Source organism: Homalodisca vitripennis, chromosome 3, assembly GCF_021130785.1.
Source record: "Homalodisca vitripennis isolate AUS2020 chromosome 3, UT_GWSS_2.1, whole genome shotgun sequence".
Lineage (NCBI taxonomy): Eukaryota > Metazoa > Arthropoda > Insecta > Hemiptera > Cicadellidae > Homalodisca > Homalodisca vitripennis.
This window is the reverse complement of record NC_060209.1, coordinates 114,496,998-114,509,606: the sequence shown is the minus strand read 5'-3', so window position 1 is coordinate 114,509,606 and position 12,609 is coordinate 114,496,998. Positions and strand designations below refer to the sequence as shown.

The 12,609-nt window shown below is 33.9% G+C and overlaps 1 protein-coding gene across 8 annotated transcripts in view; it reads left to right on the top strand.

The window, feature by feature from the left end:
- The window catches only part of LOC124357342 (echinoderm microtubule-associated protein-like 2), a 144,158-nt gene that overhangs the window by 72,738 nt on the left and 58,811 nt on the right, over window positions 1-12,609 (top strand). For 2 of the 8 annotated variants that reach the window (XM_046809041.1, XM_046809042.1), the window contains exon 2: window positions 1,011-1,281. The exons of the other annotated variants lie outside the window; for them this stretch is intronic. In XM_046809041.1, coding sequence (XP_046664997.1) covers window positions 1,236-1,281 — 46 coding nt within the window. In that variant the 5' untranslated portion in view covers window positions 1,011-1,235. The remainder of the gene's footprint in view (window positions 1-1,010; window positions 1,282-12,609) is intronic. 8 annotated transcript variants of the gene reach the window in all.

Here is a 12,609-nt window from a genome sequence, read left to right as displayed (position 1 = left end):
AGTTAAAGATCGGGAAGCTCGTGAAGTGTTATGAGCTGTAGTTGTGTAAAGGTGTGGGGTGGAGGTGTGGGGGGTTGCAGTCTCAATGTCAGGGTCACTTCAACTGTCATGCGCTCTACATGGCGCACAGCAAAATATTTCATCAGTTACCGAGTTAACTTGTCTGCTTGAGGCAAGACAGCCCTTTGTTCACTCACTAAACACGCTTAAGCGTTCTCTGATTTACGTTCTTTTTAACAGACCCAACATTCAAGTCAATGTTTTACACTATTTTACTGTCTCATTTTTATATAGCCTAAACTCACTATTTAGACAAAACTAAAAATGTATTAAGTCACAAACATTGACTGTAAAGTACATCTCTAAGTTTATTGAAACATATATGTGTCATGCATCGTGGATATTAACGTTATAGTCTTAGATCATGCATAACATAGGTAATGAACACTAAATTTGACGTAAAGGAAAACATAATTTTTTGGGTCCTATGATTACTTATTGTGAGCTTCCTATTTTTGCCGTTTCGGAAAGTAATACAGTTTATCTCAGTATGAAAAAAATAAAGGTAGTAGTTTAATTATATTAAAAACGTCTATCTGTGAATTCAAAGCTATCAAGCCCTTACACAGATTTCTCTACTAACATTTACCCCACACATTGCGCGATACAACAACCTGAAGTAAAGGCATGGTTCTGATTGGCGTAGGCATAAAGGCGCATATAACATGCTGATTTATAAACTAACTTTGTTATTAAACGACAACTATAAATTTTAATTGCGAGCTGTCCTTTAGTGAAACTCAATAATGTGATTGCATACCTTTAAGATGGTATTTGAATAGCTAAATTGAATATTCCAATCATATTGAATTATTGTCTATATGATATTGATACATAAATACATGTTTTATGAACCATATAGGCTTTGCTCGTGGATATTTGTAGTATGACAATCCTTGCCGGAATTAATTTTTATATAATTGAATCATTTATCAAAGCGTTTTGTGTAGAGACATTGAATGCAGAAATATTTAATCTTGTCATGGCAGCCTGATGATTGACAAGGAACAAGTTATTGGACCGGGTATCAGTGATAAAGCATGATAAGAGCGCTCAGTCACTGCCTGTGTGATAGCGTGGACTGGAAGTGCAGCAGGTCTACATCGTGTTGTGTGAGGCTTGTTGATACAGCCCAGCAGTCCTAGTGACCTTGACATGTGCACGGAGTTCAAGTCATGGAGTCTCCAGGGGATACTATCAGCGGCGTTATCAATGCCTGGAGTAAGTTACTAATATCATCTGGTCCTCATAGATTCGCTTCAACATTTAGTTAGTGTTTAATGTGAGTCATCATGAATGATAATTTTGAGTGAGTGTGTAAATGTTGTTCTTGAGTTAATTCTCATGGGACTGTTTCTTTAAGTTTTATAAAATATTTGTCGGTCTTTGGCATTTTTATGCTGTTTTATTCATTATAAGTTGCATTCAGTAAATTTAGTTATTTGTTACAAATAAAAGTAATATTTATAGGCTATTTATAGGTATCTATAGATTAGCTATTATAAGAAGTGTATCAGCCATTTTATGTCGTTAAACGATAACTGTTGCCAATTATTAATTACCGTATTTAGAGATATTAATATCAGAATGTAATGTTTTTCAAATATTTTCTTCGTTTGAAGACCCTTATAAACGTCACCACACAAAATCTATTAATTGTATAAAACACTAGCAATTATCCGCGGCTTCGGACGCAATTTCGTAGGTCTTACGCTAATCGCTGAAATCTAAAACGGCGTGAGAAAATAATAGTTACTCTGTAGAGAATGTACTCACTATAAATGTAAACAAATTGAAATCAATAAAAATTGTTTACACAGAACAGTTGAGTAGGCTATATTTGACAGAATCATTCAATTAATATTACACGACTTTAGATACCAAGATGGGATTTTAAGGACCAGTGGAGCCTTTTTTTGTACATAATAATAGGCCGATATTAATTAATTTCAGGAACCGTAAGAATTTCTATGTAATGTTTAGTACAATCGGTTGTGTAGTTTACGCGTGAAAACAAAACAAACAAACGAAGGCACTTTTATATTTATAATATTATTTGGATTTCATTCACATATTGTATATATTAGGAAATATTAATACAAATTAAATGGTACGATACAGTGCCGAAAAGGAGCTTTCCCCCCTGGAAGCAAAAACTGAAGACTATGACGGCGAGTAAAGCGGTGAAGATCTGATTTCGTTATACTCGTTAGGGCCTAAAATTTCACCAAATTAGATTCATATATACTGATAATCTACATAGGTTATCAGTACAACATACTACAATAATCTGATTTAAAGTGGCAAGACATTTGTCTGCTGTCAGCGGATATTTACATTCTATGTTGCTAGATGTCATCAATGTTTATTTTTCAAGTAATACACGAAATAGCACAAAGGATATGATGATCGCAATCACTTGTACAGTACCTGACTGACACGCAAGGGAGGGGAGGTAGCGTGCGGTCGTGGTGGTGATATAATGGTAGTGGTCGTAAACTGAAACGTTCGCGTTGTATGTCGAGCGAGCATAGTACTTTATTTGATGGAGCTATATTTATAGCATCTATATATATATATATATATATATATATATATATATATATATACACACACACACACACATACATACATACATACACACACCACAGTAGTTGAAGCTTAACTCATTTCTGATGTCCTTGGTAATATGTTATATGGTAATACTGTATGATGATTATGTCACTGCGTGTACGATTATATTGAAGTTTGACATGTTAATTTGTATAGGCAGTAGCTGCGTGTTGGAAGTCATCGGACTTTAGCTTTAAGTTAGAGATAACGCAGGTTGGAATCTTGTCTGTGATTGCAGTATTTTATCAGTAGTGTTGATCTTGCATTGTACCGACACAAACCAATATTCCATGGGCACTGGCAAAATACGACCTATGTCTTTGCTTCTTAGAAGGGACCGGCCCTAACAGGAAACGTGCGGAATGTAGAGTTTACACGGATTATTGAATTACATGAAAGCAATCGGCCACATCAGTAACAGTGATGGCCGTGATACCAGTGTTCATTTGGAAAAAAGGGGTATTTGGACTCATCTGTACTGCACACAACCGCTATTATAGGCAGACGATTTAAGTCTTTGAAGTCAGTGTCGTAACTACGACTTAGCTTGGGGGGAAGTGGTTAAATCTGGTTAAAGAGCACACCACACCGAAGAGTATGGAATAAGTTTATATTTGAAGAACGTAGATAGGTGAAACCAAAGTGAAACACGTAACTGCTGCATACCAAATTGGATCGCTGTCGTACGTATATTTTGTTAATTTTTGTTACTCTGGGGGAGGGGGTTCAATCCCCCCGATCCCCTCCTTAGTTACGACACTGTTTGAAGTCAATGTGCAGTGTTGACACAGAGTGACGTGCGGGCGCCAACAAGCCTACCTGTGTCAATAAGTTGAGTCGTGTCGTGTTGTAACGTGTTGTGTTGCGCTGCAGTTCTACATTACAGTATTTGCTGTCTAATCCTTTTATTATCTTGTTTACTTGATGATTTCCAACATTCTGACGACATTTCAAGTGTGCAGTTAACGAAGTAAGGTTTTAGAAAATGTTGAAAAGTAGATACTGGTGGTCCTGGTCGTGCAGTCAGTGGTATTAGCAAAGGCGGTAATGGGGATTGGGGATTTATATCCCTCCCAATGATGTTTCATTGTGGATCCAAAAGTATAATAGAAGATAAAAATAATCCAAGCTGTAGCCGTATTGGATCAGTTTCCAATTATCTAATTGACTATTGATTTAAAAACACAATCATAGGTTCTTGCTGGGGTTGTTTCGTTGTACACATATAAACTCCCTGTAAAAAATCCTGACTACGCCACTGTGTGCGTTACTACAACACGGTTTATGTTTATTTCATTTGTACGTGAGTACGCATATACTGTACAGAATCTTATCCTTTTCCGTTAAATAACAGTAATTCCTTTGTACGTATAACCAGGACTTCACCTGCACGTGTATGTCCAGTTCTATGCGTTACATGGATGTTACACTTGAATATAACATATTTCATTCATCACATTTAGAAAAAATGTGATTTTCGTGAATGGCTGTAATTTTTACTTTCAAGTTTCATACATTAATAATTATGCGTTAATTTTATGACTTTGTTGCTAATTTTGTGTGACTGATTAATGGCTAGCAAGTAAACACCATTATGAGAATGTGGACGATTCACACATGATTGTGTATGTTTGAAACGATACATTAGTAAAAAAATGTATTTTTGCATTTGAGAAAAATTATTACCTTATGTTATACGGTATAGTATAGTACGGTAATAGTCCAAAAACTCTAATAAATAAGAATGCAAGTATCCAAGCCACCTCTTCCCCTTTTTAAAAAGCTGCACCGTGTTTTTCATTTAAAAAATATATTTTTATTTGTAAAATATTAGCTTTATAACATAACCCCATTTGTTATCAACTTAGTGATTAAGGTCTCTGTGGTGTAATGGTAGCATGTTCAACCGGCAAGTGAGAGATCGGGTTCGAGTCCCGGCGGAGCAAGTACTTTTTGTGATTCAATGTTTATTAAAATTATATATATATATATATATATATATATATATATATATTCATGTTCTGTGTCATAGCAGAAAATGAATCGAATATTTTCCACATATTAGTCGTTCATGAAGTAAAGTTATTTAGTCGTTTCAACATGAAATTGTACATATCGTGTGATCTTATAGTAACAAAGGTCGTTTAATCGAAACACTGTTGGAGTTTGGAACTCATCGAGCACATTTGGAAATCTGCCGCGTGCAGTTCCCACGCAGTCACTGACGTTACCCTGATGACCTCAAGGTCAAGTCCGCTAGTTTCTAGGTTACTTTAAACTTTAGCGAACTGGCATCATACCGTCTTGTGGTGATAATGGTACAACTCTTGGAAAACCGCCAAACGCCGATGTTTGCCAGTACTGAAGATTAATAATTCTAATTTGGTCTGCTAGTCAATGATTGATATTACATTTTCCCGAAGAGGATTTGAGTGAAAACATGCAACATTATCACATGACCTTGCCTTAATCACTTTGCACTAATAGGACGAAAGTCTGAACGTTACGTATGCGGATTGCTAACCCGTAGTTTCTTGGCGGGAGATCTAGTGTCGCCCTACATTCTTGGCCATTCCCCAATGAGCGGCTTATTTTGCCTCTGTTGCGAAGCTCCCGACACATTATTTAAAGCTATTCACCTAGTTTTAGTAATGCGGCCCTTTATGTGGTAGTAGACCCACGTAGCCGACTAGCGGCAGCTTATTTCGTAATGCGATCCTTTATGCGTCAGTATACCCACGTAGCCGACTAGCGACAGCCTATTTCGTAATGCAACCCTTTATGTGGTAGTGTAGTAGACCCACGTAGCCGACTAGCGACAGCCTATTTCGTAATGCAACCCTTTATGTGGTAGTAGACCCACGTAGCCGACTAGCGACAGCCTATTTCGTAATGCAACCCTTTATGTGGTAGTGTAGTAGACCCACGTAGCCGACTAGCGACAGCCTATTTCGTAATGCAACCCTTTATGTGGTAGTATACCCACGTAGCCGACTAGCGACATGCTATTTCGTAATGCAACCCTTAATGCGGTAGTAGATTCATGTAGCTGACTAGTGACATCCTATTTCGTAATGCAACCCTTTATGTGGTAGTAGACCCACGTAGCCGACTAGCGACATGCTATTTCGTAATGCAACCCTTAATGCGGTAGTAGATTCATGTAGCCGACTAGCGACAGCCTTTTTCGTAATGCAACCCTTTATTTGGTAGTAGACCCACACAACCGACTGGCGACAACCTATTTCGCTTATTCATTGAACTTAAAATTATCGCAGAGTACATAATAAAATTATGTTATTGAAATGTAGAATCTGGAGAACACAATAATTATAATGAAAATAATTGGTTTGCTGTACCATTCAAAGATATGCTTTTGAGTTTTTCTTTGTCCTTATGAAATTGTTTACCCTGTTCGTACTCACCAAAGTAATCAATGGGTACTAGTTTTTAAAATAATGGTTAATGGAGAATTTATTTGAAATCCACATAAGAGGCTAATAGTATCAATTATTTATACAAGGCAAATGTAAGTGAAGACTAATACAGGGTGAGTAAAATGAGGTCTTGTATGATTAGTGACCTTTATTAGTCTTAGGGGATTAGAATTCTTCTATTTGTTAACATTTTTTTGTAGTTACAACTTCTTATGTAAGCTGCGGACGCTCAACCTCGATTCCGCTTACCTTTTTAAATATTTAACAAATCTGTAATTATACACTTAATATTTTAAATATTGGAGCTTCGTGACAAATTAATACTTTTATTATGAAACACAACAATGATAAGTTTGGATAATTAGGAGATCAATTATACATAACGTTTATAAAATTAAACTTTCAGGAACGCTTTTGATAGAAAATAGCATTAAAACTTACAGTCCTTTATTGAGCACCGTAGCCATAGTCTGGGGTATCTAAAATCCACCTTACGTTCTGTTAGTCTTCGTTTTACATGTTGTCTTGCTTGTGCAGCCTTTATTTCAATATCTTCAATTGCCTTTTCAGCTTCTTGAATTAATCTTCGACTACAGGACACAGTTTGCTCTACCCTTAAAAATAAATTTTACAATTCATTCACTGATCTCTCCTCCTAACACATCGTTGTATCAATTAATAAAACAGTACCAAAAGTTAGTCTTAAAACAGTCTTTTCGTTAGTATGTACACCTACACATCTACTTGCAAATGGAGTCCTCGCTTTTGTGGCACTATCTTGTTAACTTTAAATAAAAGTTTAGTAAATATATATAGTATATTGATATCAAACTATTCAAATAAACAGTAATATTAGATTTTTCATGACTGAAATATCCATAAAAAACATGGGGATAAATTTGTGTTATTCAAGATATATCAAATCAAAACTTGTGTCAGAAACATAACTTTTAGTGTCTCAATGCTAACAAATTGTTAAATATACAGTTATTTGTTAATTCTACTATAATGTAATTAATTAGTATTATACATTTAAATGTTATTGGTGTAAGATACCTTACAGTTTATTTCATTTATTTTAATGTAGATATTCTTATAAGAAATAAGATTAACATTCGAGACGAGTCTCTATTTATAGAATAGTTTTAAATTCACAGTTTCGCGGCCAGCAGCTAATTGCGTTTTCTTTTAAATAATTGTTATAGCCCAGTGATGAATCTTATGTGGAGTATGAAAAGAAACTTTCAACGTCTGCTAACAGATTTTCGTACAAAGCGATTCATGTTTGGCTGAGAAGTGTGAGGGGGTTGTGACTTGTTTTATTTCGAAATTGCTAAACTAGAAATGACAAATATTTTAGCGTTGCACTACTTGTACTTTTATTTATAACTAAATAACTTATTTATATATGAAATTTTACAATAATTTTCTTTATAACATATACAAAGGAGATAATTTTGTGAAAATATATACTACGTTATGTATATATATATATACATTTTGTGTCATCTGTGAACAAATATCCTATATCAAACATCCCTAAGCCTGTGCATTAATTGGAATATATTTTAGATTTGGTAATACACATTGTTATCAATGAATACTAAAGATTTCAAGTTGATATAATCATGTTTACATGAGTTGTGAAAAATATAATTCTCTTACACAAACGAATTTACACTAGAAAAGGAAATCATACCAAAGTGAAATTACATGATAGTTAGATTAGTTTTGTTTTTATTTATTTAATACCTAATAATGTTATATCAATAATAAAACAATGTCTTATGTTACTAATCAAAAAAGAGTATTACAGTATTATAGAATATACATAATGAAATGCACATTTGAAATTAACACTAATCTTGTTCATATAAAACATCTAAATCTTGTACACTTTGTTGAAGTACATGTTATTATCAATAGGTCTTTCCGTCAAGTAGTGTATTAATAACGACAACAAAAACAGTCATCATCTAAAACAGCTCCAAATGTTGATTGATTACCCTGTGATTACAGTGTGCTGGTTGCTTTGTAGCAAATAGGTGTAAATTACAAAGTAGGAAGCAAAAGGTGTAAGGGTAGGTAAGGTATTTGGTATGTTCTATTTACTATTATTCTGCTAGAAATGCAAAACAGTGTATACTTAAAATAACCGATGTATGTGTGCATAAAAGACAATTTAAAAAATTTTGTTGAGCCAACTGTAGAATTTTCCATATCTACTAAAATTTGGACTAATTTTACACAACATTTTATTTTTGTAACTTGCATATGTCCCCTCATTCCTTCTTGCTGCCTGCTATTAGAAAATGTGCGCCATATGGGCTGACCGGCGCACAGAGGGGAAATTCAGCCATTTATGAACTCAAAATAAAAAAAATTAATTGATGTGAGAGGAAAATAAGAATTGAAACTAAAATACGATCCTCTAATAAAGTAATAATTGTCGTTGACCTTGTCATGCCTCCTTTGGTTGTACAATAGCTCACTGTCTAAACAGGCTACAGGCCACTGTGTTTCTGCCTTAAATGTGTGTAGTGTTTAAATGTATACAGTTCGCAGAATAGATTTTTTATCCTGACAATTTAGTAAGTAATTCAAATCACAATATCACCGAAAGATAAAACATTTAACAGAATGTAAACATGATAATGTTTAGTGATCTAACACAACAAAATGTTATACAAAATTACACTAAAATATATTGTAATATTAATTTACAAGTAGTTAAAAACTAACCTCATTCGCCCGCATGCGGTCGAAAACTTACATACATTGATAAAACATATTATAAATATGTAAACTAGTTATAGACATGTTTTTATAACAACAAGATTACTCAAATCAAATCAAATCAAATCTCTCTTTATTGTCGTAAGGCAGTTACATGCATTGACAACGTCAAAATTATCTACCAACAGGTTTTGTCAATCACAAACTGGTAGCAGTCAAACTTGGCATAAGTCCTAGTTTGGGTTACAAACTAATTATTGAAAATTCAAACATTTTAGCAATAATTATAAAATAGACTAACAAAAAAATTTAACATTTTTTTAGGCTTACGTTAAAAACAATATATGTAACACACAACATATTAAAATTAAATAACAATAAAAAATAACAAGTTTCAGTAAAAAATTTAGAGAAATTAACAAGTTTTATAAAAGTTTTTATATAGATAACAAGATAACAAATAAAAATTTTAAATAAACAAATAGGCCTAGTTAAAAATATTTGACATTAAAATTTATTGTATAGGTTAAAAATACCCTACTGTACAAAATTAAAAAAATATATACTTTGACATGTAAAGAATTAGTTCAAAGAATAAAATGGGTTATTCAACAACCACACTACTAACTTATTTTTAAAGATTTGAGTATTGTACATTTTAATGAGATGACTTAACTTATTATAAACTTTCTTTGACAAAACAGTATGACTTTTCAAGGTTTTACTTAGCCTGCAGTGTACAAAGGATAAATTATTTTTATTTCTCGTGTTATGAGCATGAACATCCTCGTTAAACAACCAGTCAAAAGATTTGTTAATAGCAATTTGTTAATAATACTCTGACTAAAGTCGTTAATTTGTAATTTATTTTCTTATTAGGATCAAAATATTATTTACTTATTAGGATCAAAATATTTATAACTTTACGGTATAGTACTTCGAAATCTAATTCCTGTCGTGTATTTTCTATCCATTTCACTTTGGTATTTACAAGTTTATGATTTGGTACAAAGGCTTTATTTTTAAATTCATAAACATTATGAGTTCAAGGTTATAATAATTCCAGTTTAGTGTATACATTTTGTTAACAAATTTACAAGTTACCCAAAAGAACTGCTTGCTTGGCATTTGTTTCAATAAGTTCTCTAAAATATTATTCTTTGCTTAAAACACACAAAACTAATAACTTGATGACTTCTGGTCACTTTAATATTATAACGAAAGTAACAGTATACAGCAAGGTAACATTTATAATTAACTGTTAGTTACTCCAAAATAGGTTTAAATGTTTGAAACTTGGTTAGTACATTGTAAGATACAGTTATCCAGTGCAATATAAATAAAAATCACTGTTTCAATTGCTCATCTAAGAACATTTTACGAAGTACTTCAAATCTCTTGGGGAGAAAACAGATATTGCTTGAGGTTCTAAAACTATAAGACCATAACGTGCAGTTTAAAAGCGTAATCTTTCGTTTGTTATCAACTTAGTTACTACAAATTAGAATTGTAGACGAATTATTTTCGACCAATCTCCAGTTATAACACATAATATTTTTCACATAGCAAATTTTTAGTCCCAAATATGCATTTATTTAAAGCAATAAATCGACAAGAAAAAAACAGCTTGTTATCATCACAAGAATTTCTTGTATAAGGTTACAATTCAACCTGAAGTCAGTTTCACTACAAGGGTAGAAAATATAACTTTATGTAAAGTATACATATATAATTTAGTCGTGTGTTGTGTAACTAGAAGCTATCGATTATCTAGTTACTTTGTATCCTATGCTATATTCAATACTACAAGATGATTCTCTCTCAGTCAAATGTAATTTTGTGTAGGTTATATTAAAACTGTAGTATAACTGTCTATAAAAGTTAATTTATGTTCAGAAGTATTGTGCTATGTATATGTATATGTATAAATCAATATTTTTCATTCAAGTAAGTACGTCTGAGCACTATTATATTTTGATCCCCTAAATATCCATTTTCTCACTGTGCGATAGCCGCGGCCGCTGAAGATGCTCACGTTAATTACACAACACTGATGAAAGTAATTTGTTTCATCTGATAGGAAATTTAAATTGTTGTAATATGTTCGAAAAAATATAAAAATAAAATCCATGAGAAAAATAAAAGCGCAACTATTTATTTATACACTTTCCGTAAGAAATAGGAACAACGATATACCATTGCACGGTGCTTATAAGGTTAAGTTGGGGTAAAACTCTTACATTGCGCCTGGATATTGGGTACTTTCATTTAAAAATCATTGCATACATCACAACGTTTACAGTTGCGTAACTTTACTGAGTAAATCATTACGTGACTTGCATGCTGTCTATAACGAGTATTTCACAGTGTCCTCTCATGATGTGGTGGGCAGAGGTGACCTCTACAACGTTGAACACAAAAGCCTTATTACCTGTGCAATCCCGCATATAATACCAAAGTCTACAGTTGCGTAACTTTACTGAGTAAATCATTACGTGACTTGCATGCTGTCTATAACGAGTATTTCACAGTGTCCTCTCATGATGTGGTGGGCAGAGGTGACCTCTACAATGTTGAACACAAAAGCCTTATTACCTGTGCAATCCCGCATATAATACCAAAGTTTACAGTTGCGTAACGCTACTGAGTAAATCATTACGTGACTTTCATGCTGTCTATAACGAGTATTTCACAGTGTCCTCTCATGATGTGGTGGGCAGAAGTGACCTCTACAATGTTGAACACAAAAGCCTTATTACCTGTGCAATCCCGCATATAATACTAAAGTCTACAGTTGCGTAACGCTACTGAGTAAATCATTACGTGACTTTTCATGCTGTCTATAACGAGTATTTCACAGTGTCCTCTCATGATGTGGTGGGCAGAAGTGACCTCTACAATGCTGAACACAAAAGCCTTATTACCTGTGCAATCCCGCATATAATACCAAAGTTTACAGTTGCATAACGTTACTGAGTAAATCATTACGTGAATTGCATGCTGTCTATAACGAGTATTTCTCAGTGTCCTCTCATGATGTGGTGGGCAGAGGTGACCTCTACAATGTTGAACACAAAAGCCTTATTACCTGTGCAATCCCGCATATAATACCAAAGTTTACAGTTGCATAACGTTACTGAGTAAATCATTACGTGAATTGCATGCTGTCTATAACGAGTATTTCTCAGTGTCCTCTCATGATGTGGTGGGCAGAGGTGACCTCTACAATGTTGAACACAAAAGCCTTATTACCTGTGCAATCCCGCATATAATACCAAAGTTTACAGTTGCGTAACGTTACTGAGTAAATCATTACGTGAATTGCATGCTGTCTATAACGAGTATTTCTCAGTGTCCTCTCATGATGTGGTAGGCAGAGGTGACCTCTACAATGTTGAGCACAAAAGCCTCATTACCTGTGTAATCCCGCATATAACACCAAAGTTTACAGTTGCGTAACGTTACTGAGTAAATCATTACGTGACTTGCATGCTGTCTATAACGAGTATTTCACAGTGTCCTCTCATGATGTGGTAGGCAAAGGTGACCTCTACAATGTTGAGCACAAAAGCCTCATTACCTGTGTAATCCCGCATATAATACCAAAGTTTACAGTTGCATAACGTTACTGAGTAAATCATTACGTGACTTGCATGCTGTCTATAACGAGTATTTCTCAGTGTCCTCTCATGATGTGGTGGGCAGAGGTGACCTCTACAATGTTGAGCACAAAAGCCTCATTACCTGTGTAATCCCGCATATA